At 35.3% G+C, this 27,525-nt stretch overlaps 2 protein-coding genes and 1 long non-coding RNA gene across 3 annotated transcripts; all 3 read right to left on the bottom strand.

Annotated features, from left to right (window-relative positions):
- Positions 1 to 11,027: 11,027 nt before the first annotated feature.
- LOC113324042 (zinc finger MYM-type protein 1-like) lies at positions 11,028 to 12,540 on the bottom strand. Its single transcript, XM_026572381.1, has 3 exons — positions 12,537 to 12,540; positions 12,124 to 12,477; positions 11,028 to 12,031 (listed from the first exon to the last, which is right to left on the bottom strand). The coding sequence occupies exons 1-3, from the start codon at positions 12,538 to 12,540 to the stop codon at positions 11,028 to 11,030; spliced, it is 1,362 nt and encodes a 453-aa protein (XP_026428166.1).
- Positions 12,541 to 13,078: 538 nt separating this feature from the next.
- On the bottom strand, positions 13,079 to 16,187 carry LOC113321469. Its single transcript, XR_003346680.1, has 2 exons — positions 13,852 to 16,187; positions 13,079 to 13,742 (listed from the first exon to the last, which is right to left on the bottom strand). It is a non-coding gene; the product is annotated as an uncharacterized LOC113321469 (long non-coding RNA).
- A 1,796-nt stretch (positions 16,188 to 17,983) lies between these two features.
- Positions 17,984 to 20,299, bottom strand: LOC113324041. Its single transcript, XM_026572380.1, has 6 exons — positions 20,127 to 20,299; positions 19,899 to 19,985; positions 19,295 to 19,471; positions 18,900 to 19,061; positions 18,624 to 18,677; positions 17,984 to 18,514 (listed from the first exon to the last, which is right to left on the bottom strand). Exons 1-6 carry the CDS (start codon positions 20,181 to 20,183, stop codon positions 17,984 to 17,986), a joined length of 1,068 nt encoding a protein of 355 aa, XP_026428165.1. The 5' UTR covers positions 20,184 to 20,299.
- Between the last annotated feature and the right edge of the window lie 7,226 nt (positions 20,300 to 27,525).

The following is a 27,525-nucleotide window of genomic DNA, read 5'->3' as shown; positions in this document are numbered from 1 at the left end:
CAGTTGTGGTCCATAGGACTTGGACTAAGCCAACTTATGATCGATGGCTATTTTTGGGTCACGAAGCTGATCTTGGAAAATAATTGATCACTATTCACTAAACACATTTAAGCGAACAAATTTGCATAGAATCTTTTTTTTTTTTTTTTTTGTTTTTTTTGATGACTTACATTAAATAAGCAGATCAAACTAAGACAAATAATCGCCAAGGTAAGTCCATAGTCCATGCTACTAAATTTCAATACTGGCGGAGCCAAAGTTAAAAAATGAGGGGGACTAAAATAAATTTCTTTGACAATTGTGGACTAAACATAAAAATTAGGTGGGCTAAATCCAAAATACATGATAAAACTAAGGGTATTTTTATAGTTTTACTGATTTTAAGAGGGCTAGAGTCAGGGTTAGTCAAGTCTTAGCTCCGCCCCCGAACACGGTTAATAAATTGTAAACATTGAATAGGGAATGCACAAACTTTTGTGGTAGCCATTAAAAGGAACTCAAATACATCGTAAATGGACATAGTGAGGCAAATCAAAAGTGATTGTAGTAGTGGTAAAAACAGGGTCTTTTCAGACTTGTGAAGGTAACAAAATTTCTAGATTTAAATAAAATTTAGGAAAAATAGCAAACTGAAGTAAAATTTTATGGAGAAATAGGGGTTAAGATTCCACCAATCAACAATACTTATGTGATCTAAATTTTTTTTTACTATGCAATTTAAATAATTGGGTTGATTCTAAATATTGCCAAAAGCAGATTTTCCAAAATATCAAATGTTAATCACAAGTATAATGCATCAAGAGTCTAAAACTAAGCATGCATTATCAAGGGAAAACACAGTTGATTAATAAAAACCATTTAAATCATTTTTATCAATGCAATTAATCATATAAAAATATTGCATAAATTAATAAAATAGAGATTACCACATAATTATTGTGAGAATGGCTTCCTCTGTCACCCCTGGGATTGGGTTTAGCTCCTCATCTCAAAAACACACTCACAAGATGTATTCATGGCTAAATAAGTGTTTTTATTGATGAAAATAATTGATAATTGAAGTTTGTAACGCTGTTGTACTGTTGCAGCGTCACTGTTACAAAGGGGTAGTGCTGAAAATAATCGATAGAACACAAGTGTTGTATAACAACGACACAGAGAGCTCGCTGTTTGCACTGTTGAAGAACTACGACCCGCAGTGGACAGTCGATGTCACTGTTGATAAACGACGGCCTTGGAGAGTCTGTTCCTCACGTTCTTCCTCCTCGCAGCAGCAGCAGCAGCAGCAACAATCAATGGTATCTTCCTTGTTTCGGCTCTGAACTCTCTCCTATTTCTCTCTAAACTTTTCTAACCCTTTTTATGACTTGAAACCACTCTTATATATCCCACAGACCCCAAATATCTCGTATAAATTCCGACTTTTTCTTTTCCTTTTCTTCTCTGCGCTGTTGAGAGAATAATCCCTTCTGTTGAGCTTTTTCACGTGCTGTTAGCTATAAAATAGCTACCAAACTCTTCCCTAGACTTGAATAAGACCGTGTACATGTTAATCCATCGTCAAAGTCCTCCAGAAATCTCTCAAAAATCTTTGAAAGTGCACAACATGACACGTCTTTCTGTTTTAACTTTGATTGCTTCTCCCGGATATTCTAGCCCAATTAAGCCCATGAAATCATCCATACTAGAATTTTATATCCATATCACGTCCAGCCCAATCAATTTCCGGTGTTTAATCTCCCTAAAACAGCTCCAACAATCGGATCAAAATTCAACAGCGATATGCATGGCCTTTCCCGCCAAAAACCAGTATTTGAAATTTGAAGAAGACCTCCCCCTATCCAGTTCTGGTGTCCCTTTAGCAGCTGCCTGGAAATGGGTCACCCCTTAGTAATTAGGTTACCCCTTATCCAAAGTGAGAGTCCGTATAGTAATTTTCTCCCACGAGCGCAAAAACCACTTTCTTAGCCAATTTCGCCGCAAAAGCTTATTTCTCCGTAAATACCTACAGGGACATAAAAAGCCATAATAAGTACAAAAATGGATACTAACACAATATACAATGGGGCTATATTAGACACATAAATGCATCTATCAGTATGGCCGTTTGTTTTGCGTTAGTGGCATGCATTGTCAATGTCAGATAATATGTGAATGCGTTTTTGTAATGTGACTATACCCCATTAGTTGGCCCGTTCAGAATGCTACGATTTAGAGTTTCAGACAAAAAGCTTGGGAAATCAAAATGACTTGCTATAAAATTGGATTTTAACAAAGCTAGACTACTCATTGGACCAATGCCTCATTAGATCAGATAAGACCGCGAGATATTGACTTTGTTCAGATCGGTGGACTAACCTATTTTAGGTTCGGGCGGCTGCATTCACCAACCATCAGTTTACAAGGGAAAGCAATATAAGAACGTAAATCAACACCACTACAATACTATAGAATTAAGATCCAGCAATAACCTTAGCCTAGAGCCTAAAGTGCCTGACAACAATAATGGAATCAAAGGTATGTCAAAATGGAGTCAGGATTGCCAAGTCAAGTATGTAATTGAACCAAAGGTAAACATGAAATTTCACTGTACGACCGAGCAAGAGAGAGGAAAGCACAATGCGGAAGCAAATAAAAGACTACATTGATAATCAGTTTGGCGTACAAACTCTCATAGCTTAACAGCCTACTTATAGTCTCACAAACTTGACAATCACTCAAAGTACTATTCTAATAAAAATAAACTCTAAATAAAGCACACTTCTAGAAACACAAAGAAACTCTAAACACAGTAAAACACTAAATACAACAACCGACACAACTTGCTTCTCAAGTTAGCTCCAACTTCCAAATACCGCACAGTGTGTCAACTGTGTATGTTGATCCAACTTGACTGCGTCAACTGCAGCAGTTGATCCACTTGGACTGGATCAACATCATATGTTGATCCACGAACCAAATTACCATATCTTGGTTTAACTTTCAAGATCCTCCCTTAAACCAAGATATCATTCAACGTAAATTCCGTAAACCTCTTCTTCCATTGATAAACGTTTCCACGTCCTTGTCTTTTATCATTTTCTATTCCTCTTCTTCCATTGATAAACGTTAACACCTTCTTGTATTTTCACATATCGGAATTCCGTCACATTGTCAAATTCAATTCACAAACCAATCTTCATCATTTGTTTAACAGCAATCATCAAACACTCACTTTGTACTGCTATCATACCATAACAATAATCACAAACTTCTTTCATGTTATTCTTCATCGCAGCGGAACACAAACCTTTTAGCAAGCTAGAAACACCTCATTGTGCTCTATACAACTTGCTAATCAAGCACAAAAACAAACTCATCATCGAGCATTGTAGATCATCCACTCAACTCTTGTTTACCTACTTTACATGCAGGATTTCCACACTCTTCAAATTACAGTTCTTCACTTCTTTAGCCAAATCCCACTGGGATTGCTTCACACAACTCTTAGCCAAATCCCCACACTGGAATTGCTTCACTTTTCACGATCACAACCCTGTGACGTCTCTTCTCTTCAATCTCTCATCACCACCTGGTGATTACTTCTCTTTCTTCATAAAATTGTTGTTGTTTCTTCTTCTCTTGTTCCAGTCATGCTATTGTTGTGAAACCTTCAGACTTCTTTGTTCTTCAAGATTCTGTCACAATGTTTCCCTTGTTATGCTTCTGCCACAAGCAATAACTAACACAAAGTCTTCCACACTTTGTAAGATTTCCAAGTTTCTACCACAAACTCTTCAATCACCATGTTTGAGCTTAAAATGATACCATCCTCCCTTAAGGTCAAACATAACCACCCAACATTCCTTGTCATTCTAAGTTTTTAAATTCGATCAACTTCATCAAACTGTACCATTCCTTCTTGACTGCAACACCAACTTTGATATTCTTTTGCGTCTATTTCGAATCCATTACTTAACCATAAGTAAGTTAAGAATCTTTTAATTAAGGTTATTAATTTCATTTTGTAGGAAAATTACAGAATTATTAATGTGTGTTTACTAATTAGATTTTCCGAGAGATTTCGATCGTCATTTTTGGATAGAGCATTTCCAGGAATTATGAAAACCGAATCTGTGGTTTTATGAATATCTTGAGAATATTTTCGGTTTTGGAAATTCCTTGGTGTCCAAAATTCCTTGTCTATAAATACTCGAAGTTTTCCTTTCTAGCAAACTAATCTTTCGTAACAACAGATTTACTCTTTTGTTGTTGTTACTGGTGTAGCCTCCTATTCGGAGAGGAGAGTAACCTAATTAGGCAAAATCTCTTTTGGCCGCTCATTTTAAAGTCTTCTTTGGGATTGAGAAGCTCTAGCGTGTACCGTTGGTGGGAAACTAGATAATTGCGGTTCATATTTTGTTTTCGGTTGATTTGATTAAATAATGGTGGTTGAAATCTGATTGCACCTAGTTTGTTTATTCTTGAGAATCTTCTCTTCTGGTATAAGATTCACTCAAACTAGTTCAGAGTTTCGACAGTGATCTTTAGACTGTTGTTAGTTCTAAAGACGATCTTGTGATAATCCATTGTTAACAGACTCCGTTCTGTGCGTGATTGATCACAAGAGATTCAAGTGATTGTGTGCAGGTTTTTATTGAAGATTTAAGAAGATTTGAAGACAAAGAAGATATTGAAGGTCTGATTTGGGTTTTATAATCTTTGATGTGCACAATACTTGTTTCGGTAAAAGAGGATCCAATTGATAACCGGTTTATCCTTGTGGTAGATTGGATTGATTAATTGAGTATATCGACATCAACACGATTCTTCGGATTAAAGGTGTTGTTGGCTTAATCTTAATCGATTTCCTTTGGGTGATTGAACATAAGATAGATTCAAGGACCTGACGAAGGAGTTTATGTTGAGATAAACGGAAGAGCCTTTGTCCGGCTCATATCACTTGGTTGAATAGAGTTGATACCAAACAGATTTGTTGTTCCTTTACTGTTTGGAATACGAACCAAAGGAATTGTTCCAAGTACGTGACTTATTTATAAGTTGGAGGCGTGGGAATACAAAAGGAACTAGGTGAACTATAGGGTTAGTTACTTGGTCTCAACTATACGAAGTTAGTGTAATTTTTTGTAGCGGCTTAATCCTGAGAGTATTCAATTCTGGACTAGGTCCCGGGGTTTTTCTGCATTTGCGGTTTGTTCGTTAACAAAATCTTGTTGTGTCATTTACTTTTATATTCCGCATTATAATTGTTTTATTATAATTAAAGTAAATTACACAAACGGTAATTCCTATTTACTTGATAAGCAATCCTTTTGTGTTTGGTTAAGTCCGAACCTTTGTATCTAGTAAACATACTTTGTTTTTGTATTGTCTCGATCTCGTATCCATAGACGATCACACGAAGTGTGAACCGATTAGTTGTATTGTCTCGACACAGTCCAGAGACAATCACTTTCGGAGAAAGGACTTATAGGTAGGAAATGTTTTAGCTTGAGGTATATTTGGGTACCCTCACCTTTTCAAATGTCTTTAATCGGTTTATATTGGTCGCAAGAAAGACCGATTCCTTGTGGCATATAAACACAATGGGGTTTTACAGTCCTTCTAAAAGACTGATTATTTCACGTTTTTCAAAAAAAAATAGCCGTTAGGGACTTTCTCTATAAATAGATACCTCACCTTTGGACCTCATTTGCCCCAAAATTGATCATTTTATTCCCCCTCACTCCATATACTCCACAACTACTCATTTCATACATATACATACCTGAAATGGCATCATTTGACTCCGCAGAAGATTTGACAATCACGAAAGCATGGTATGCGGAAAATCGACTTAGACGTCAATCCTCCGAAAGGGAGGATTCAACAACCTTTTGGGATAAAGTACACAACAAATTTAGCCAATAATTTGGAAATCCTAATGCAAGAAGTATTCAACAACTCCATGATAGGCACCTAGTCATCGAAAATACGATACTTGCTTTTTTAGCTCTCCAACCTCGGATTTTTAACACTCGCCCCTCCACCTTGTCCATTGCACAAACACCACTAACAAATGTAAGCTTGTTTTTGTGTTTTTGTAGCGCGAAATCGTGAAACCGCGCTACTTGGAAGTAAAGGGGGAAGCATTCGCCTTTGATGCAAGCTATCACTTCTTAGCAGATAGAATCCCGGAGGATAAACCGGACTACTTGGATGTTGTATCGTCTTCATCGGAGGAAGATTAATGGTTTTAGAAGTTTTTGTATAGTTTTTGTGGGTAGACCTCTATGTAAACCCTCACGAGACTATAACTCGTCCACTAGGGTCGTGTAGGGGTTTAAAGGCTTGATGCATGTGCTAAATGCATCATAATAATGAATGAATGAAAATTGGTAATGAAAGGAAACAATCGGTTTATATATGTCATAAGTAAAATCCGATTTTCAAAATCGGGTTATAAAACATGTCAACGTTAATCGATTATTGATGTCTTCTGTTAATTCGTAAACACCAATCCAGAATCGTTTTACAAGTGAATGAACGTAAAGCGATTCTGGGCACTGTTTACGAAGAAAAATCAAAATGTTGGTGTTTTGATGAACTCTCTAACATTAGTTAATCTCACATCCAAAACAAAATTAATCCCTAATACGATTAATTGGTGCTAATTAATCAGGAGTAAAATAGGTAGTTTGGTAATTATTTTGATAAGGGGTGGTGTAAAGTGATTTCTAGTGACATTTTTTGTCATCTAGCTATAGGCCCCAATTTAGCCAGGAAAAACTATGAATCGAATTCAATAAAAATTGTTAATTTCATTATTACTGAATTCAATTTATAGTTTCATTCCTTAATTTACAATTTCTTTTTTACAAATTAAAAATAAATTCATACAAGAAAAAAAAATTATGTTAGAATACGGGCATCCAACTCAAAACCAATTGGCAATGAGTGGAAAGGCCCTAAGGATTATAAATCGCAGGATCTTAGATTGCCCAAGAGTGTGGGACTAATAATCTCAACACGCCTCCTCACATGTAGCCTCGTCGGGTCTAACACGTGGACAATTAAATCGGGTGACGCGGAGTAAAGACGGAGTCTAATGACTCGTTGCAAATAACCTGCTATGATACCATGTTAGAATACGGACATCTAATTCAAAACCAATTAGCAATGAGTGGAAAGATCCTAAGAATTATAAACCGCAGGATCTTAGATTGCCCAACAATGTGGGACTAATAAGCTCAACAAGTTCAATCCCAGCGGCACAATCATAACTTTAATCAACACCATACTTGAACTCTGAAACACCCATCACGGTTCTTTGAATCTATCTACACAAACACCATCAGATTCATATTCTTGTCGCCGAACATTGTTCAATCTTATTTTTAGCTCTGATTTTGCTTCAATAGGAGACCAATTCTTGATCCAAGTCATCCGTTAACCTTTGGTCCTACACATAAATAAACAAATACAAGATCAGAACTTAACCAAATTAATACAAAAATAACATTGAACCTAAACGGGACATGTACTGAAATACAGTAATTATTCGCATACGAAAGCATGAACCAAACTTTTAATCTAAAAATTCTGAATCATTTAATTTAGTTTTATTGATAACAAAAAATTTCCCCGTAATCAAATCATACCCATTACAAAAAGGAAAAAAAATAAAAAACAACAAAAATATGAAGAATACAAAATACATCAGGGAAGAACCATACTATCAAATGCATAAGTAAAACCCAGCTCTTCTTTCTCAAGCAGGAAAGGAAACAACACTTATCAAGTTGAAAAAATATAAGATCTTGATGCGAAACCCCGAGATCTGAATACTCCTTCATGTAAAAAACAATAAGTAACAAAGTGAATTAATCACCATGAGACATAGAGAGATGGTTACATAGTGAAAGAAATTATGAAAAATACTGAAAGAGATTTACAGTGGAGTAAGATGGGATGGCATCACGCCCTTAATTTTAATAGATGGAATTTTGCATTCTGCAGGTTACTTAAAGAGCATGAAATTGAAGATGTGGCTCATCTTTTGAATTTGCTTCCAAATATTGATAGTGACAGTGGCAGTGATCAAAGGATGTGGCCAGAGCCGGGCCTGAGGGTGTGCAGGGCGTGCGACCGCACAGGGCCCTTCTCTGCCGAGGGCCTTTTCTCTCAGCCCAGTATTCATTAGTTATTCAAAAATCCCAGCCCAGCAGTCATCCGTTATTCAAAAATCGGGAGAAATTTCTTAATTAGACTCGAACACAAACACATAGGGGTGTGCAACGGACGGACGGTTACGGATTAGGGGTCACCCGCAATCAAACCGTCAAAGTTGCGGATTTGGAAAATTGAACCGTGAACGGTCCCATCACCCGCGGATTTGACCTCTGCGGATCAACGGATTATACGGACCGGTTGCGGATTAACCGCGGATTTAGATTAAAGAAAAGAAAAAAAAATTATATAGAGAAAATTAGAGACTGGACAAATGAGGTAAGGGCAGCAAGTTGTTGCTTTAATATGAACTTTTGTGCTGAACCATGTTTATCGACATATGAGTTTTAAATGAGGTTTATCGTTGTAATATTATCTATGCGGTTCAGAGTTAGACTGTTAGTAAGCCCTCAATGCTAAGCTTAATCTGAGAGTGAGCCTAATGTCAAGCTAAGTCTTAAGGACCATGTGGCATCAAGCTTTGTCGTAGCTAGAGCTTGGCATCTGGCACATTTTTAGTTATTCTATCTGCTCTAGTTTCTTTTCCGTAAACAATGCAAAGCACTTTACGCAACAAGGATTAATTGTCTAATTCTGTATTGTTATTTTGAACCTCCTACAGCAAAGAAGAAAAATAAATTGGAACAAGAGAAAATTTAGATAGTGCTCAGGGCAATCATCTTAGTAACTGGAAATGACATGTCCTACGGATCTGTAATTTTTTCTGTCTCATGCAACAACGTATAATTGTCAGGTGCCTTGAATTTCATATGTAACAATGTTGCCAGGCTTTCTGACAATGATTTTTGTGGTTATTTTTTCCTTTTATTTTCTTTTACAGTATCACTGTTTAACGAGTTGAGCATTCCTTATTATCATACTTTATTTTTAGAACTCCATCAGAAAACCAACTTACTTTCTGATTCTTGTTCAATTCTTTTGGTTGTTGCTTACAAACTGTATAAGAAAGTTTTGGAAGGTTAGATTTTGCTAGAATGTAATTTCTATGTACTATTTTTTTTTTAATGGTATGACCTTGTGCTGTTCATATGTGCTTTCTCCATACTTTCAAAACTAATTACCTTTCTCTACTACTTTTTACCTTTGTGTTATATAGGCGTTTTCCTTATTGTGTATCTTAGATACTTTCTTGTTTTATGAAATTCCTTCACTACCCTACGGTACGGACAAATCCGCGGATTTACAAAACCAACCGTAACCAAACCGCTAAACCTTGCGGATTTGAGAATTTACCTGTGACCGGGCCATAGACTCTTGTGGCTTGGTTTTCACCCGTAATTTTGCGGACTGGTTTTCACCCGCAATTTTGCGGACGATTGAGGATGAAATCCGCGGTTCCGGATTGTATGCACACCCCTACAAACACAAGACATCTGGGTGTTGTTTAATCAATTCATCCACTGGGCTATCATTTTCATGATGCTTTAAATCAGACACATACTTAGATCTTAGTAGTCTATATTGCTCTACCGTACTCCTACTTCGATCGGTGGACATTTCCCAGGTGCTTTAGATCAAACACATAATTAATTAAAACTTAGTCAGCTCTATCGCTCTACCGTATTCCTATTCGGTGGACATCAACGAAAATAAGTTCTTGTTTAATTCTTTCTCTGTTTTTAAAATAAAATGCTATTATTTTTTCATTTCATCCTAAATTTTTTGCTTTTATTTGAAGCAGCCTAAAATTTTTTGTCACCTCCTCAGTTTAGCATAAGATTTTCTTAAGTGCATCAATACCTATAAGTTTGCAAATTAAATACAAATTATTGATATATTCTGTTTATCATCGTTACAAAATATTCAACATTATAAAAGGCCCTCCAAATTTTTTTTTGCACAGGGCACTTCTAAATACAGGATTGGCTCTGGATGTGGCAGGTGGGAACAAATGGCTTTTCTGTGGTAGATTGTTATAAAGCCTTAGAAGATGATGGTTTATTGAGGTTTCCTTACAAGTCTGTTTGGAATCCAAGAATTCCACAGAAGGTTGCATTCTTTGTATGGACTTTGTGTTACAATGCAGCGCCTACTCTAGACTCAAATTCTTATAGGAATACTATCTTGGTTAATGGATGCCTTTTATGCAAGAAAGCAGCTGAATCAAACCAGCATATCTTCCTTCATTGTGAAACTACAAGGTCAGTGTGGTATTACTTCTTGAATTTCTGTAATCTGCAGTGGGTTTTCCATGATTCAGTAAGAAGTAACATTTGGGAGTGGAGAAAGAAGAATTGAACAACAGTCCAATCAAGAGCAAAATTTGGGATTTGTATCCATTTGCTATTTGGTGGGCAATATGGATTGAAAGAAATGCAAGAGTGTTTAATGGGAGATATAAGACTCAGAAGGAATTGATAGATAATGTGAAGATCAATATTTATAATTGGTGTGTTGGGACGAATATTTTTGGAGACATTTCTATTAATACTGTCTAGAATAATTGGGAGGGAGTAATGTCTTAGCTGGGTAGTTACATACTTTTCTTTGTCAGGTCTGGGAATCATCTTTGGGCAGTAGAGAACCAGGATTTGAGATTAGGGGTGGCTTCAAAAAAAAAAAATTCTGCACACAAGTAAAGAAAAGAAAAAAATTACCTTATATTTTCGGGCAATTGAATTTTGCTTCCACCTAACCTGCCGCAGGGGTTCCCTAATGTATTTATGGTTGTTTTCTTTCCTGCTGGGAAACAATTCAATCAATAATAATTGCCTAATCAATATACAGGATATTTCAACGATTTACCCGATTAAAATGCTTAGCCTTTCCATTGCTAACGATATAGCATCCTGCACTTGTTAGTAAGAAGTAACAACGTATAAATATAGTGAGATGGGTATCAGGTCAATAGTTGTGAAGGTTGCTTCGAAATTATCTATCAAACTGCATACGAAACCATAATGCGAACTCCAACGGGTATCAGTAGCACGTGGCAAAGTACCTATTTGGTTTTCCCCTTTCCCTGTCTCAAGTTCACCACTATCTAACCTTTTAGCAATCTCATCTTCTTGAGCAGACTGAAAATCACCAAACCGATATGAAAAAGATGTAACAAGGTTGACAATTGATGATAACATAGAATAGAATTTCCAAACTGGACCCAAAGTTTCAGCAGTTTTCACAAGTGCTAGCTGAAGCCGATGCGCAAAACAATAAACATATTTGCATTCCTTACGAAACAAGGCTTGTAAGCCATTCCACTGACCACGCATATTACTAGCGCCATCATACCCCGGCCCTCGCATGTTTTCAACTTGAAGATCATAATAATTAAGAATTTTTTTTATTCCATTTTTCAGAGTTAAAGCACAAGTATCGTCAACACGTTGTATATCAAAAAACCTTTCTTGAACATAACCGTCAATATCCACATACCTTAAAACAATCACCATTTGCTCTTTCTTGGAAGCGTCCCGCGACTCATCAACAAGGATACAATACTTGGCATTTCTAAATTCCTCGCGAATCTTGCTTCTAATTCTGTTAAATATAATATTCAAGATCTGTTTTTGAATCTTGGGTGAAGTATAAGTGGCATTTCCAGCGGCATTCTCCAAGACGACTGCATTTACATCTTTATTAAGTGATGTCGAATACTTAATTAATTCAATAAAATTCCCACGATTCCTTGAACCTTTTGACTCATTGTGACCTCTGAAAGCACACTGTTGACATGAAATCCATCTTAAACAGTCAATGGTTTTCTTGAGACGCAACCTATGTCTCTTTACAGCCTCTTCTGATTGTTTCTTTACCAAATTAGTTATTCGTTGAGCTGAATTCTTCAGAGCTTCAGAATTTCCTTAGCAATAGAGTGTCCAAAATCAACATTTCCAGAGTGTTTTAGAAATCCACATGCTGATCCATTGTGAACAGAAAACCATCTTTTGAAACCTTCACTGGTGAATGCTGAATGTTTTGGTGGATCTGATTCAAAAAGATAACAATGAAAACAATATGCAGCGTCTTTAGAAGGTGAATACTCCAACCAAGGGTGTTGCGCGAACCAACTGAAATTAAACCCACGGTTTTGCGTTCCGAATTTAGAGCGGGGATATCTTAATCTCGGCTGATAAGTTCCCAACAATAGATATGCTCGACGAACTTCATCACGCTTGTTAACAGGATGTTGCATTACTGGAATTCGTAACCCCGGATAACGTTCTAATGGAGTAACTTCCACCCCTTCAGGTCTGTCTTCTACTATTCCAGTTCTACGGATGTGCAATTCTTCGGGTTCAACTGCATCTGCATCAACAACTACTTCATTGAGTTCAACAATTGGCACAACAACAACACTTTCTTACCCATCTACTCTGGCTATAAGGTTTTAATATGCTTCTAATCTTCCTCGTTTGCTTGGTATACGATTAGTCTTGATTCCTGACATTCTTTTCAACTCCCATGAACAAACAATATAAGTCAGTGACATAAACATTGCAGTAAGGGAAGAATCACTAACAAAATGCACATTTAGGAAATCTAAATAGCTTATCCCAACATAAAAAATACTACTTCATAGTTGGAACGATGATTGACCAAATAAAAGTAACTTTCACTGAGACGATGCCAATAGAATTACTGAATTAGGTTGACAGATTGGTTACTTGTCATCAAATTTCAAATGCAATATCACTTCCAATAACCAACCAAGATTACAGTTTATTGGTATACATCAATTGAGCCCCAATTCTCATATACACCCATACAATCAAGTAATCTAAAGTACCCTGGACCCTTAAAATCCCCAAATCAGAAAATCTAAAGCATCAACAAAATTAGGTTAAACAAAACAACAATTCAATAAATTAGAACAGTAGATAACAATTTAACATCAAAGATCAAGTCATTAAACCGAAAACATTCATCTTTTTAATTACACAAAATTACAATTTACAAACCAAGAAACCCTAGTGATAGCAAATTAACAAAAACCCAAACTCCATTCATGAAATTAAGAAAATAAGTTGATAGAATTTCATCTAATAACCCAATAATATAAAATCAAATTTCATCTTCTTACCTAGCCTAGGTTTTTCCTTTACGGATGGGATTTTCCAGTTCCCCTCTTCCACTTTCAGTCTTTCAGTGCCGCAGTCCCGTTTGTTTTGATAAAGACTAGGACTGGCTTGGACTGGACTTACTTCAAATTGGGCTTGACTTTTACTACTAAGTAAGTAAAATTTTTTTGGCTAGGGCTGGCTTGAGCAAGCCCTAGTCCGGGCATGGTTCCGCCACTGCTCTTTGCACTAGACTTTAATACCATTGAAGTTGCAAGTGACCGGTGCTGACATAGAATTTGAAAGTGATGCCGATAGAAGAATGAGATGCTGAAAAAATAAGTGCAAATGGTTGATGTATGTGTTGTAGTAGTCGTAGCCCATCAGAAGATGCAGAGAAGCAACAGTTGGAGCAGACACTTGAGGAACCAAATAACACCAAATTTGGCCATGAAAATGATGACTAAAACGGTTGAATCTGTTGGAGAAGAACTTGCACCAACACTCTCATATCTAGTAGAAGAATGAAATAACACCGATACAATAGAATGAGCACACTCTTGGCAACATATATACAAGCAGTATGACCATCTCAAATCGATATGCACAGTCAGATTTGTACCTCTAATAGTTGAAAGGTCAGACACATATATTCTATTCTCAACTCTGGAATCCTGTGATACTTGGATCTTTGCTCCTTACTGAAATTAAATCCCTCACATTCTCTTATAAGACAAGGACCATAATCAATCAAATTCAATATGTATACTCAGTTTTGAAGTACCAACAAAAGACAGCTCTCACACACCACAAATAAGGATAATTGCACTAGAAAATCTGCATCTTGCCATTTCAAACTCAACATATGCATTCACTATACTCAGCTCCATACACAGACATAAGAAGGTAATGCTAGCAGTAACCAAAGACACTCCCTTGTAAAGCCCTCGCCGACTTTTGACAATAACGAATCTGACTGGTGAAAATAATACGAACCGCAAACTCTAACAATACAGCAGCTCTTAGTTTTATGCATCTCAACTGAATCATCAGATGCACTGAGCTTTATTCAGACGCATACGAAACAAACTACCAAGAAATGAAGACTAGCAAGATAACTATCCGTCTTGTATTTATTTATACACAAACAGGTGTTGAAGCAGCAACAATAGTAAGTGCACCTTCACTGCTCAAGTTTAATACACATAACTCACACCACTGTACTACGTTTATTCACACACATAGACTTGTAGGAAAATGAGAAAACTAGCAAGAATTTAACTATCTTGCCTTATTTATGCACAAACACAGGTGATTTTGAAAAACCTCTCTGCACCTTAAAATCTCAGTAAATTGACAAACTTACTGGAACATATCAAGCGTCAATCAAACCTCATGCCATTAAAGTAGAACACAGAGTTTGCTAAGTGAAAAAGACTCACTAACTGCATCCAATAGAAGTATGTAGTAGGATTAGATCCTCAACTGTGCACAAGTGTAATGACAAACACTGAACACATCCATAAACAACAGAAACATTCCTTGCTTGTAGTAGCACCAACCAGATCCGAATAAAATGATTCAATCCACTCTCACTAGATGAACAAGATCAACTGCAGTTCTTGCGCTGGAACAAATGCAAGAAACACAAAGAGGAAGGCAAGAACTCCATGAAAACACATATGAAAGAGATCAGAAATCACGATCGAAGAAGGTGTGCTAAGAACATAAAATCAGACCAAGAAACAGCAGAAAATTGAGAAAATACTTATTTAGCAGCAAGAACGAGAATGGATGATCGAAGTAACAAATCAAAGAAGAGTTCAGTAGAAGCACAGAGAGATTGTGCAGAAAACAAAAGATTGAAAGCAAAGGAACTGAAATTGGATCGACCAAAACACTGAGATGATCCCCAGACTAACGTAATGAAACAACGATCAAAGTGAAAGAAAAGGAAAAATTAAAGCTAAGCTGATCCTCAGTCTTACATGATGAAGAGAGTCATTATCTCTAACAAACATGAAAGATAAAATCAATACACGTGCTCATGGCACATACTCAGCACACTCACAAACCTTACTCTATTACTCCAACTCGATGTTCAATGGCAGAAACACCATTAAAAAACGCAAGATTCTTCAACACATATGTGAGGACTGCCTTGAAGTAAGATATGAGACCAACAACTTCTCAATCTTCCGTTGAATCCAACCAGTGGAACGACTTTAAGTTTTCGCCCTAACTAGACCTTGGTGTAGTGGACTAGAACGCGCTCAGACTATCTCGGTATCAGGAATCAAGAACAACAGATCTTGATGAAGAAATTAGATGCAAAATACAAGCTAATTATTATGTATAAGGCAGTTGAAGATGAAACTGGATGTAGTTGAGCAAGTGATGTAGAAATTGAACACATGATATCAAATCTAACGTAATCTAAAGATGAAATTGGAGATTACCAGCAGAGACTCAAATTTTAGTTGATGAGGTAAGAGATTTCAATCCAAACACCAAACACGAAATTGAAATAACCAAGAGATCAAACCCTAAAACTGAATTTTAGATCCAAAATACATGCTTAATCATGTCTGTTGACGTAGCAGGTATCAAAACAAAACCCTAATTTCGACCAAAAACCTCCAAGATTCAAGAACATACTCCATGTATCATCAATCAAATTTCATGAACAACTGTAATAATCACAAAATACAACAAAGCTTTGATAATTAGTGAATTACAAACCTAATTATATCTGATAATTTGATTTTGGATGAAGCAGTAGCAGAAGTTGATGAAGAACAACAGCAGCAAAAGTAGATCGATTTAATGGTGGTTGTGGTGATGAAAGTTTATGTTAGGTCCAAGGATCGACGCTGTTAAGATTCCCCCTCGATGATCCCATGATAACATTCAATAAATGAACGTCTACATTGTATTGAGACGGTTTTGATAATCGATTGATTAGAAAGATAATTAAAATACAAGCACAGGACATGAGTTTATAAACTCTCTCTCTCGACTCGATTCTCTCTTGCACTCGCACGTGCTCATGGCACAATTTAGTAACACCTTACATACACACAACTCTCACACCCTATACAACAGTATATGCTATCACTTTGTTCACACTCATGTGATGAAATTCTTGTCAAATCAGGGTAACTCCAAATTAAGTTTTTGTATTTTTATAAACTCCAAAACCAAATGCCTATAAAAATAAAAATAAAACATCACTCAAGAATGAATAAAATAGGAAGGGATCACCAGCTAAATAATGGAAAAGAGATAGGAAAATAGATTAAAATTTAGGGTTCGAAATTACCGAAAAGATACTAAGGAGGTCCATCATTCCATTATGAGTTTGTAAGCATGAACCCATTGCACATCATCCAAGTATAATCACCCACCCCATCAAACAAACACCAAATTAAAATATTTAAAATAAAAATCCGAGAACAAGAAGAGAATTCAGAATCAATAGCATGTAAGAACTCCGCGGCGAGAATAAAGAAAAAAAGGGAAAAAACCAAGGACGCAGTAAGAACATGGAGAGCGTTGGAGAATTTCTTAAAAAAAAAAATCATAAGTCTATATCAATCTTTGAATTGGAATAACGTTATGCTCAGGTGTCTGTTTGGGGCAAAACAAAAGTCAATTTTGAGTGAAATTCGATGAACTGTGTCGTGGAATAAAAATGTCTATTGAATATAGATTACTTCCCCTTCAGAAGAGCAGTATTCAGTTATGTCCAACAGACATAATCCTAATGGACATGTCCATTCAGTTTGAATTTCAATATGTCTGTTGGAGACCAACAGACACCACCAAGAGATGTTACCTTTCAAGTTAATGTCTGTTAGAGATCAACAGATGCCATGAAGGGACATCGTCTCTCTATAAGTACTTCTATTTTGCTGCCAATAATGATATCAAGTTTTCTATCTTTTCTCTTCATTAGTTCTAAGCATCATCAGTAACAAAAGAGTAATTCTAGTTTGTACAAGAAATCACATCTTGTAACAAACAACTCCATTGTATCATGAGAGTATGTCTTCAATTCAACCCTTGTGATCAGTTGGGGGAAAACATACTTAAAAGAAAGCGATTTTTCGTGCCTTGGAGTGATTAATCTAAAACCCAATTCATAACAGAGAGGAAGGAAAAAAGTGGAATCGTAAGAAACAACTCATTAATGGTGTTCAAGCACAACAATAACTTTCTACAATCCTTCGATTTTTACTATTATGTAAGCAAAACAAAAACCCTAATTACTTCCATTTTCCCATGCTCATGTCTACATGATTATACTTCGCTCAAATAAGCCACAATTATAATCAAAGAGAATGTAAAAAAACGGTGAGGATCTTGGAAGAGAAAAGAGGTAATATCGATTTTAGGTTTTTTTTATTAAACAGGATTAGATTTAGATTTAATTAAACGGGATTAGATTTAGTTTTTAATCCCTCCTTACCCCGTTAAATATTGAAGTTCTTTTCTAAGCGAATGTTGAAGCTCTTTTCTACACAAACGGTGACGCTCACCATTCAACGTGGAGCTCATACGAGTTAGGATTTTAAAGGAGTTATATTTTTAATAAGTATTAAAGATGTTAAGTTCTAAGCCAAAAAAAGAAACAAATGGCAAAATAGGACGTTGTATGACGCGAAAATAAAGGTAAACATATTTGCCAAATATAAAAAATAAAAAAAAATTATTTATTAAAAAAATTAATACTCAGTTATGAGTGATTATAATTACAGACAATCACCGCAATCACCGCCTGGTCCTCCGAAAAACATAATTATCCCATTTGAATGGTCTTTACCGGGAAAAATAAGATCATAACAACTAGTTCTTGTATCACGGTTCAGTTGCACCTTTGATGTATCAAAGTCCACAAAATCTCCACGACCGTTAGCGACTTTCATGTTTAGCATACAACACGTATACTTAGAATCAAAAACTGGAGAGTGCCCATGTCCCATCGGCGGAGTGAGTTCCCCCAGATCTGCTCCTGCAACCCCTCCATATCCAATTATAGATGCATTGTTTGCTAAATGAGTAAAGATTTCTTTTGGCCAGTATCCTATCTTTGCTTTGTCTACACCATTGATGAACCACCAGTTTCCACTTTCTGGGTCCTGATGCACTGAAAAATAAAACGTACGCTGACCCCCTCCATAGGTACCAGGATTAATATGTTCTCCAAAAGAGAACTCAGGGTGGACTTGCACAAATCCAGGACAAAGCATGTTGTAACATCCAGTTTCTTTATATCCATCAGCCTACACAATAGTCATACAACAATCAACATTTATATTTTTGGAGTTATTTTTAAGCAAACATATAAATACTTAAATGTAAATAAATAGCATATAACAATCAACTACGAACCGTCCACAAACCAAATACTCGAGCCTCATTGTCACCAAACAACTCAGGATACACCTGAAAGTGTAATCAAAAATCTAATTAAAGAAAAATAGAAATAAATATAGTAAAAGGAAAAAAAAATTATTGTTAAGGATGAGTAACTAAAGCCAATTATCTAATTCTTAAGTTACGAAGAGAGGCGTTACTATGTCATGTAATATTATTATGTTTATGTTTTAGATGAAGAAAATAAATATAAAGATATATTATTTATAAAAAGTTGTGAAGATGACTTACAGCCCATCCAAACTTTATACTATTTAATTCTTCGGCAGGACCATTTTGTATCCAAATTTGACCAGTGCTAAACTTGTTCGGACCCACACTTGGATTTGCTACGGCAATTTTAGCTCTACCTCCATAATATACTGTATCAGCAACAGGTTGAGCTGATACATACTGAAAACAATTGAAAACAAAATAAATTTCTTTTAGTAGGATTTATAAGCGTTAAAAAACTTGTATATATCAAGATAATCTTTAGGATAATGCACGTTATATATAAACGAGGCAGTCATCCGCTTTATATAATTTGGAATCAGTACTAAAAGTAAAATATTTATTTTCCCCCAAATGGCAATGGTTATACAATTTTCATTGATAAAATACAAAAAAAGAAAATTAGTACTTACATGACGACGCTTAATCCAGGTAGAAATTAATTTTGCATTTATCAATTCTTCCTTTGTGGTTCTTCGGATTGGAACAGTTTCTGATGGGCACCCTTCAATTTTAGATCGTACAACATTGGGAACCATATTAGAAATAGGTTCATCGATTTGCTCTTCCTGATTCAAATTTGGTTTCATCTACATATATATCAGTTGTTAAAAATGCATCAGTATACCAAAATTACCTCATTTAACTAGAAACTCTAACAAATGATTTATTCATTGTATACTTAGAGATACAAGATATACCTAGTTGATAAGTATGGATAAATTTTTTCCTATATTTTTTCCTCTTGTCGGAAATTTAGTTTCTTTTTCTTGTTTGGTAACGAACAAAAAAAATTATTTTCTCTTTTTGTGGTTCATAAGAATGCTTACATGATAAGAGTGTTATTTTACTTTTGAAAGATTAAAATACACATACAAATGACATAATTATCTGAAAAATATGTAAACATCATATATAATCTTCATAAAAAGATTGTTAAGTAAAAATGAGATTGTGCGATATAAAAAGGTCCTTTACATTCTTTTTCAAATAAAAAAACATTGAAAATTCAGTTACCTGGATCTTGTGATTTCTAAGCAGTGGATGATCAAAAGCTGGTTGTTTGTAAATGTTTATGCAGTCGTATATGTCACCCAATTTCGTCTGAAGTTATTCACCACAACCAAAAATTAAGAAACAATACACATGAAAAATTATTGAAATATCCAAGAACAAATTCTATACGTTTACTAGATAGGTTGATATTTTTTCGGAGACAAACTAGTTAAATAAAATATATGTTACCTTGATAGATTTCACAGAAGGCTTATTAAGAATTTTAAGTTTTTCTTCCAATTCCATATCCGCTTCGTTCGATACTAGTCGGGTAATTTTTCCTTCTGCTCCATGGTGATTTTCAAGGCTGAGATTCAGAAGTACCAGCACTATTATCAACACGAAAAGACTCTAAAGACTCATTTTCAACTAAATCCATGTACTCCATCTTGGGTTTGAAGCCATATATATACACCAAACGGTAGGGTAATTAAGTTATCAAATATATATAATATATATAAATTTATTGTGAAAGATTTATTATTTTAGTTGTAAAATCAAGAGAAATATTTTGTGTATTAAATTCAGCATATTTTTGGGAAAGATTTTGTATATTAAAAGCATATTTTTTGGAAAGACTTAGTTGTAGTGTTGAAATTTTGATTCTCGCAGATTATGTTAAAATCCTTGTAATAATTATAGTAAAAAAAGTGCATGTAAATATCAAGATGAATACAAATTTTAAAATTTTCATGATATTGTCAGATTTGGGTAGTACTTTTATGATTGTTTGTTAATTGACTGACTCCTATTTGTCTTTTCTTTTCTTTTTTGTAAAGCATAAAGGTGGTTCTGGCTTCGGCATACATGTGTTTGGAGTCTTTGGAGTTTGGACGAGGTGAAAATGTATGGACCTCAACCAATCTATAGATTTGCATCCTATTCCGAGTGAGCAAATTTGTCAGGGCGTACTGTAAAATTCATTCGCTAATGAAGTTGTGGGCACGGTTGATAAAAAGAAGAGGCATGCTTCAAAATAAAAATAAAAAATGTAGCGGCTACAGAATTTATCGTGACTAAATGGTACATACGCAGCCTTTAGTCATGATTTTCTGTAATTGGAATACGGTGGTTATAAATCTTTGCACATGTTAAATTAAGGGTGCACATACCCTATCCATACCCGCCAATCCTACTCTATCTGTCATTTTTTTAACCGTATCCTAGCCTATCCACTATTTGGCGGGTAGGGTGGCGGATGAAGATTTTCTTAACCGCCAATAAACGGGTAGGGTGGCGGGTAAAGCTCGAAATTATCCTACCCTACTGGTCTTCGAGCAATTCCTACTAGGCGTGCACATACCCTACCCATACCCGCCAACTCTACCCGCCAGTTTTTTAATCGTATCCTACCCTATCCATTATTTGGCGGGTAGGGTGACGGGTAAAGATTTTCTTAACCGCCAATAAACGGGTAGGGTGGCGGGTATAGGCCACATCCTACCCACCCTACCCGTTGTGCAGCCCTATGTTAAATTACCTTACCAGATGTCATTTTTGTATTGGAGTGTAATAATTTATCGGTGAAAAGTTTCATATCTTAATAGTACAGTCTAGACTCTTGAGATATATTGCTGTTGGTGGGTTCTTGTCAGGCGAAAACTGTAATTTCGCCTTCCAGAAATACATAGCTATGCTTATGTAACCTATTACAGGGGCTCCTAAGTTTTGATTTTGAGGACTCACAAGATGACAGAAAATCGAGAAGGTTCACAAGATGAAAAAAACCGAGTCATCAAGTAATCTCAAAACTCCTTATCCCGATGATTAGGTTAACTAAATTAACCACTAATGACTAGGTTAACTAAATTAAGCAGTGATAAGATTAGTTTTAAGATTAGATTAATCATTTGATCAATAATTAATATATTAAAATCAAAATCGAAAATTCCATTTCTTTTTTTAGAATTGAAGTTACAGTTAGGAAAACTAACCGCAAATATACGGTTGGGAATTCATAGTTTCCCAACCGTATGCAAAACCAGGATAACTTAAGGTTTGGTTTTCCAACCGTGTACAAAAGTTAGGTAACTCACTTACAGTTGGGAGTTCATATTTTCCCAACCATAAAAATTGTACGATGGAGAAATCAATATTTTCCCACCGTAAATCAATCATACAATATTTTCCCACCGTAAATCTAATTTTTCAAAATCTAGTTTAATGAAATCTAATCTAATTAAAGTTATTACCCGTAACAAAAGGGTACTTTTGTATTTTTGATAATAAATTAGGACCCCATATTCATATTTAGGATAGTTGAACCTAGAGGTGTAAAACGTGTTGGCCCGGCACACGAAGTCGCGTGCTTCACGTGCCATGTGCGGTGCTGTGCTGTGCCGACGGTTTAAGCGTGTTGTGTTGTACCGTGTTTTACTAGTCAAAAGCTAGGCACAGCACAATCCACGGGCGAAGCACGTGCTGTGCCGTGCTGGCACACGTGCTATAAACAATGTGAGATCACTTAATGGTATACATTAAGTCGGACATTATCACGATATCTAAATAGACAACATATAATTTAAAATTATTTCAGAATTATTTCAAGTAAAATTAACAAGTTTATTCAATAAAAAGAAATATCACACCAAATATGAAATTGGATCATTGTCATGTGAATTAATGTTCTAGTCAAGTATATATAGGTAATGACATTATAACAACGATATTGAGATATATATTTTCCAAATATTTAGGTATTGTATGTGTTGTTATAAAAATAAGCTAGCATAAAATGTCAAAAACTAGCTACAATAGTGATTTTTTTGTAAAATATACACAAAATGTGATGTATTATACCTTGTTATATTATGTATTTGTGCATGCTGTGACGTGCTTTCTTAACGTGCTGGGCTTGGCTGGGCCACGTGCTTATTCGTACCGCGTGCTTTACTGTGCTACTGTGCCGATTAGGCTAACCCAGCACAGCCCGAGAAACTAACATGCTGGGCCGTGCTGGGCTCCGATTTTAGCATGCTGTTCTGGGCTTCGATTTTAGTGTGTTGTTCTGGGCTGTGCTCGTGCTGGCACAACCCAATTTACACCTCTAGTTGAACCCATAAGAGCCCTTAGAACCAAGTTCTTGAAGCCCAACGGTCATAGGTGTGTACTCACGGAGTAACAACACTCAAAAACCATTTTCCACGGCATTTAAACTCGATTTCTCATGCAAACAACGCTGTGGGGTATGAAAGCTTTTTAATTGGTCTTAAATTGGCGCGTGACTTGCAAATAACACATATAGAGATCAAAGGTGATTCTCGTCTGTTGCAACAATTGGTAGGGGAGTTCAGAGTTAAAAGAACCCACGCTAGCAGCTTACATATATAAGGAACAACGCCTGATAAAAGAATTCGATAAGGTATCCATCGAACACATAGGAAGACTCTCGTATAGATATGTGAACGTGTTAGCTACGTTGGCCTCGAGTTTGCAGATGCTGGATAGTGATGAGGAGACGATATCGGTAATAAAAATAAAACAGCATCAACATGGTTCGAAGAAATTATCTTTGAAGACGCAAGCTATTGGAGGCGAGCAATCATGGCAGATTTCGAATACAAACCCGAGGACCGCCAATTACCATGTAAGACACTGAGCAAGTACACGGCCATTGATTGGTAGATTAATAGAGTATACTTCATCAATACCAGGGGAATGCCGTGCAAATGCATAAGAAGTGCACCAGAGAAGCTACAAGATATACACGCAAAAACATGTGGCCACGGATCAGACATCCCATTATAGCGGAAAATACAGAAGGCCGGATTCTATTAGACACATATGATCAGCTCCAGAATATTTTCCTACTTGTATTTTATAGAGTAGATGTTATTATATTACACTCCCAGTCTCCCAGATAATTTGGTAGCCCTGTTAAAAATCATGCAAAGGTGTTGCTCTTGTGAACACCATGACAAGTACAATGTACACGTCTTGCAAAGCTACACACCGTGTTGGAATATGTTAAAAGTTAAGGGCCTGTTTGGTATAGTTTTGAAAAACAGTTTTTAAAAATAGTTTTCCACTGTTTTAAAAACATACCCTTTTTTCCTTGTTTTCATTTTCTAAAAATTGCTTGGTAAACTGTTTTTGAAAACAAGGAAAACCAACTAAATCGGATCAAATGTAAAGATTCGTCTAAGAGATAGTGATATTAGCCATGACTCACTTGCAGTCATTCCCCATCTCTTACTTTGTTCTGAAAAGAAGAAAAGAATAAAGAAAAGAAAAAAAGAGAAAACACAGAAAACAATAATTTGTTGTTTTCATTTTTTTGTTTTTAAAAACAAAAAACAGATAGAAAACATTTTCTGAAAATGTCCTTACCAAACGCGTTTTCTCTTGTTTTCTGTTTTCTCTGTTTTTAAAAACAGAAAACTGTTTTTGAAAACTATACCAAACAAGACCTAAGAGTGCATGAAGATATTCGGAAATACCAAGTCTCTGGCTAGTAAATCCAACTTATTCTGTTTAGATAAGTTTCATTAAATCAACACAGTTAGCTTTCTAGGTTTACTTATTTATGTTTATCACAACATTCCTATGGCTTGCATGGGTTAATATAAATCTCTCTCGGTATACGCTGAAGATCCATAACATTTCACCCTTCGGGTTCTCAATGGATGTAGGCGGTGGTATCGGATTCTATTAGCCACATGTATGTCCGATTAGTCGTTAGGCTTACATCTGGAGAAAGGACAAGGTATGGGTGATATACAACAAAAATTAAGAACTTTCACATAGGATTCTTACTCTCTTCATGATTTATTGAAACTTTACGATTCCCACATTCATTTTCCAACATCCGACACCCATAACTAGTACCACCAGCTCGCTATTTCTGCTGCCTTTTCGTGCTGTTCATAGAGGCATTTCAGTAACATCTTGTCTTCCGGTTTTGCTGGTGCTAAAGAATATGACTTGCTTCTAAATTTCTAAAATTCCAACCTTCCCTGCAATCTCATTTTTTAAGCAATCCCACATTAACCATTCAATCATTCATAAGATCAGTAACAATAGCAAAACCATCTTTTCCGTATTTACCGTTAGCAACAGCATCTCCTTGACCTGTTTCCGTTTGTACCGTCAGCAAACCCACTATTTTCCATTGTGAACCAGAAATCCAATGGGTGTTGGTGGTGGAATTGAATTGTATATCAACCTTTTGTTTTTGTATTTCTGGTTATATAAATGGATTTGATTTATCTCACTGATTCTATCACCTTTGTTCCGTTGTTACTCAGGTATAGCTCATTCTCTATCCATATCCACGTCATCCTTCTTCCAATCTTCCTCCATTAGTCTCTGGTTGTCTACTGACCCAAGCAAAAGATGGGAAGAAATGTCCTTCTTTACACCCCTTCCATACTTTTGATTCGTTTAACTATCAGGGAGAGCTTGAAAAGCGATTGTTTGTGCTCAACTATTTGTACCGAGTCATTATCTTTTCCATTTAAGGTTATTAAATCCATTAATGGCTATTTGCAGGAGAAGGTGCTTCGACCAACACAATATTTATCATTCTTTAAGAGCAACGATAGCAGTATCAACGTAGATGCTTGAAATAAATCAAAAGAGGTGCAGATGATCAGGAACACATTATCCTAAAGGTACTGATAAACTCACTAATTGTATTATGCTTTATTTATTTGTGTTTTATTGCATTTGGGTCTTCTATAAGATTCATTAATTAATGGTAATTTTTGCATTAAGCTTAGACTTTTCGTCAACTCGTTTCATTTATGGAGAGCATTAATACACAAAGATAAAATTTTCTGACAGCATAGAGTAAAGTACCCTGCACCTATACAACCCATCATATTTCAGCTGCATCTACCTTTGATTAGTCTTGCAAAAATATTTTTTTTTTCACTTTCATGGAAACCAACCACAATCACTTGAGTTTAGCTACGAGGGAAATCTTCGTTTAAGAACGCGTATATTGACGAAATAATGAACCTTGGATTGACTAATAAGTATTAAGTCCAAATAAAGGATATGACCAGTTATGTGCAAAGGTAAATGTTGTTTTACTTTCCTCAGTTTCTTGGTGATAGCATCGTCACTAAACCAAAATCAGGATTTTGTAACAGTGCAACCTGTCACAGTTTATTATTCAGTCACAGATACATCTGTGATAAGTCCTGCAACAGTTATAAATGTTATTAAATTTTGTATTCGTGAAAATAATTAGGAATATTAAATTCTTTTATTAGTCACAATAATATTTGTTGACAATTTTACAGACAATCACAATTATAATTCAAAGTGATGAATCCACCCAAACATTTCACAACATCTAAAACAACCCCAAAGTTATAACACTTTGAATTTTACTTGTCACTAATTTTCCCACTTTGTACAAACAAACAATTATATTTCATTTCTATAAATCAAAATACATTTTTCGTTTTCTTTTTAATTTTCTTAATATTAGAAAACAAGATCAAGACCAAGTCAACAAGTCATGACTTTATAGAAATTTGACTTTGACATATCTGCTTCTTCCGAAGACAGTGAAATTACCAGATTACCCTTATCGGAATAAGTGAAATAAAAATTCCGAAGATTGTGAAAATGACCAGACTACCCTTATTGGAAATAAATAAAGTAAATATTACAGACTGTTAAAATGACCATATTATCCTTAATGGAAAAAAGTACAACAAAATATTATGCAGACTGTGAAAATGACCAGACTACCCTTATCAGAAATAAGTGAAGTAAATATTACAGACAGTGAAAATGACCATATTACCCTTAATGGAAATTAGTGCAATAAATATTATGGAAACTGTGAAAATGAACAGACTACCCTTATCAGAAATAAGTAAAGTAAATATTACAGACTGTGAAAATAACCATACAACCCTTATAAGAAATAGGTAAAGAAAATGTTACAGACTGTGAAAATGACCATTTTACTCTTACAAGAAATAAGTGCAATAAATATTATAGAGACTGTGAAAATGACCAAACTACCCTTATCGGAAATATTACACATTTTGAAAACGACCATATTACCTTTACTGTGAAAATGACCATATTACCCTTACTAGAAATAAGTGTAATAAATATCATGGAGACTATGAAAATGACTATATTACCCTTACAAGAAATAAGTGCAATAAATATCATGGAGACTATGAAAATGACCAAACTACCCTTATAAGAAATAAGTAAGGTAAATATTACATACTAAGATGACTATGTTACCCTTACTGGAAATAAGTGTAATAAATATTCTGGAGACTATGAAAATGACCAGACTACCCTTATCAGAAATAAGTAAAGTAAAATACTATAGACTGTGAAAGTGACCATATTACCTTAACTGGAAATAAATGCAATAAAAATCATGGAGACTATGAAAATGACCAAACTACCCTTATCAAAAATAAATAAAGTAAATATTACAGACTGAAAGTGACCATATTACCCTTAATGGAAATAAGTGCATTAAATATCATGGAGATTATGAAAATTACCAAACTATCTTTATCAAAAATAAGTAAAGTAAATATTACAGACTATGAAAATGACCACTTTACCCTTATTGGAAACATATGCAATAAATATTATGGAG

The sequence above is a fragment of the Papaver somniferum genome, chromosome 11, assembly GCF_003573695.1.
Source record: "Papaver somniferum cultivar HN1 chromosome 11, ASM357369v1, whole genome shotgun sequence".
Taxonomy (NCBI): Eukaryota; Viridiplantae; Streptophyta; class Magnoliopsida; order Ranunculales; family Papaveraceae; genus Papaver; species Papaver somniferum.
Note: the sequence above shows the minus strand (reverse complement) of the source record. Positions and strands in the feature narration are given on the sequence as shown.

What these genes read in the sequence shown, in the direction of transcription:
- LOC113324042 (XM_026572381.1), bottom strand. An exon ending in TTCAGCATTCACCAGTGAAG is followed by an intron (nt 12,032 to 12,123) that starts GTTTCAAAAGAT and finishes TCTATTGCTAAG; the next exon opens with GAAATTCTGAAGCTCTGAAG.
- LOC113324041 (XM_026572380.1), bottom strand. Translation starts at nt 20,183, where the DNA reads ATGGAATTGGAAGAAAAACTTAAAATTCTTAATAAGCCTTCTGTGAAA. An exon ending in CTTCTGTGAAATCTATCAAG is followed by an intron (nt 19,986 to 20,126) that starts GTAACATATATT and finishes GAATAACTTCAG; the next exon opens with ACGAAATTGGGTGACATATA. An exon ending in CCTGGATTAAGCGTCGTCAT is followed by an intron (nt 19,062 to 19,294) that starts GTAAGTACTAAT and finishes AATTGTTTTCAG; the next exon opens with TATGTATCAGCTCAACCTGT.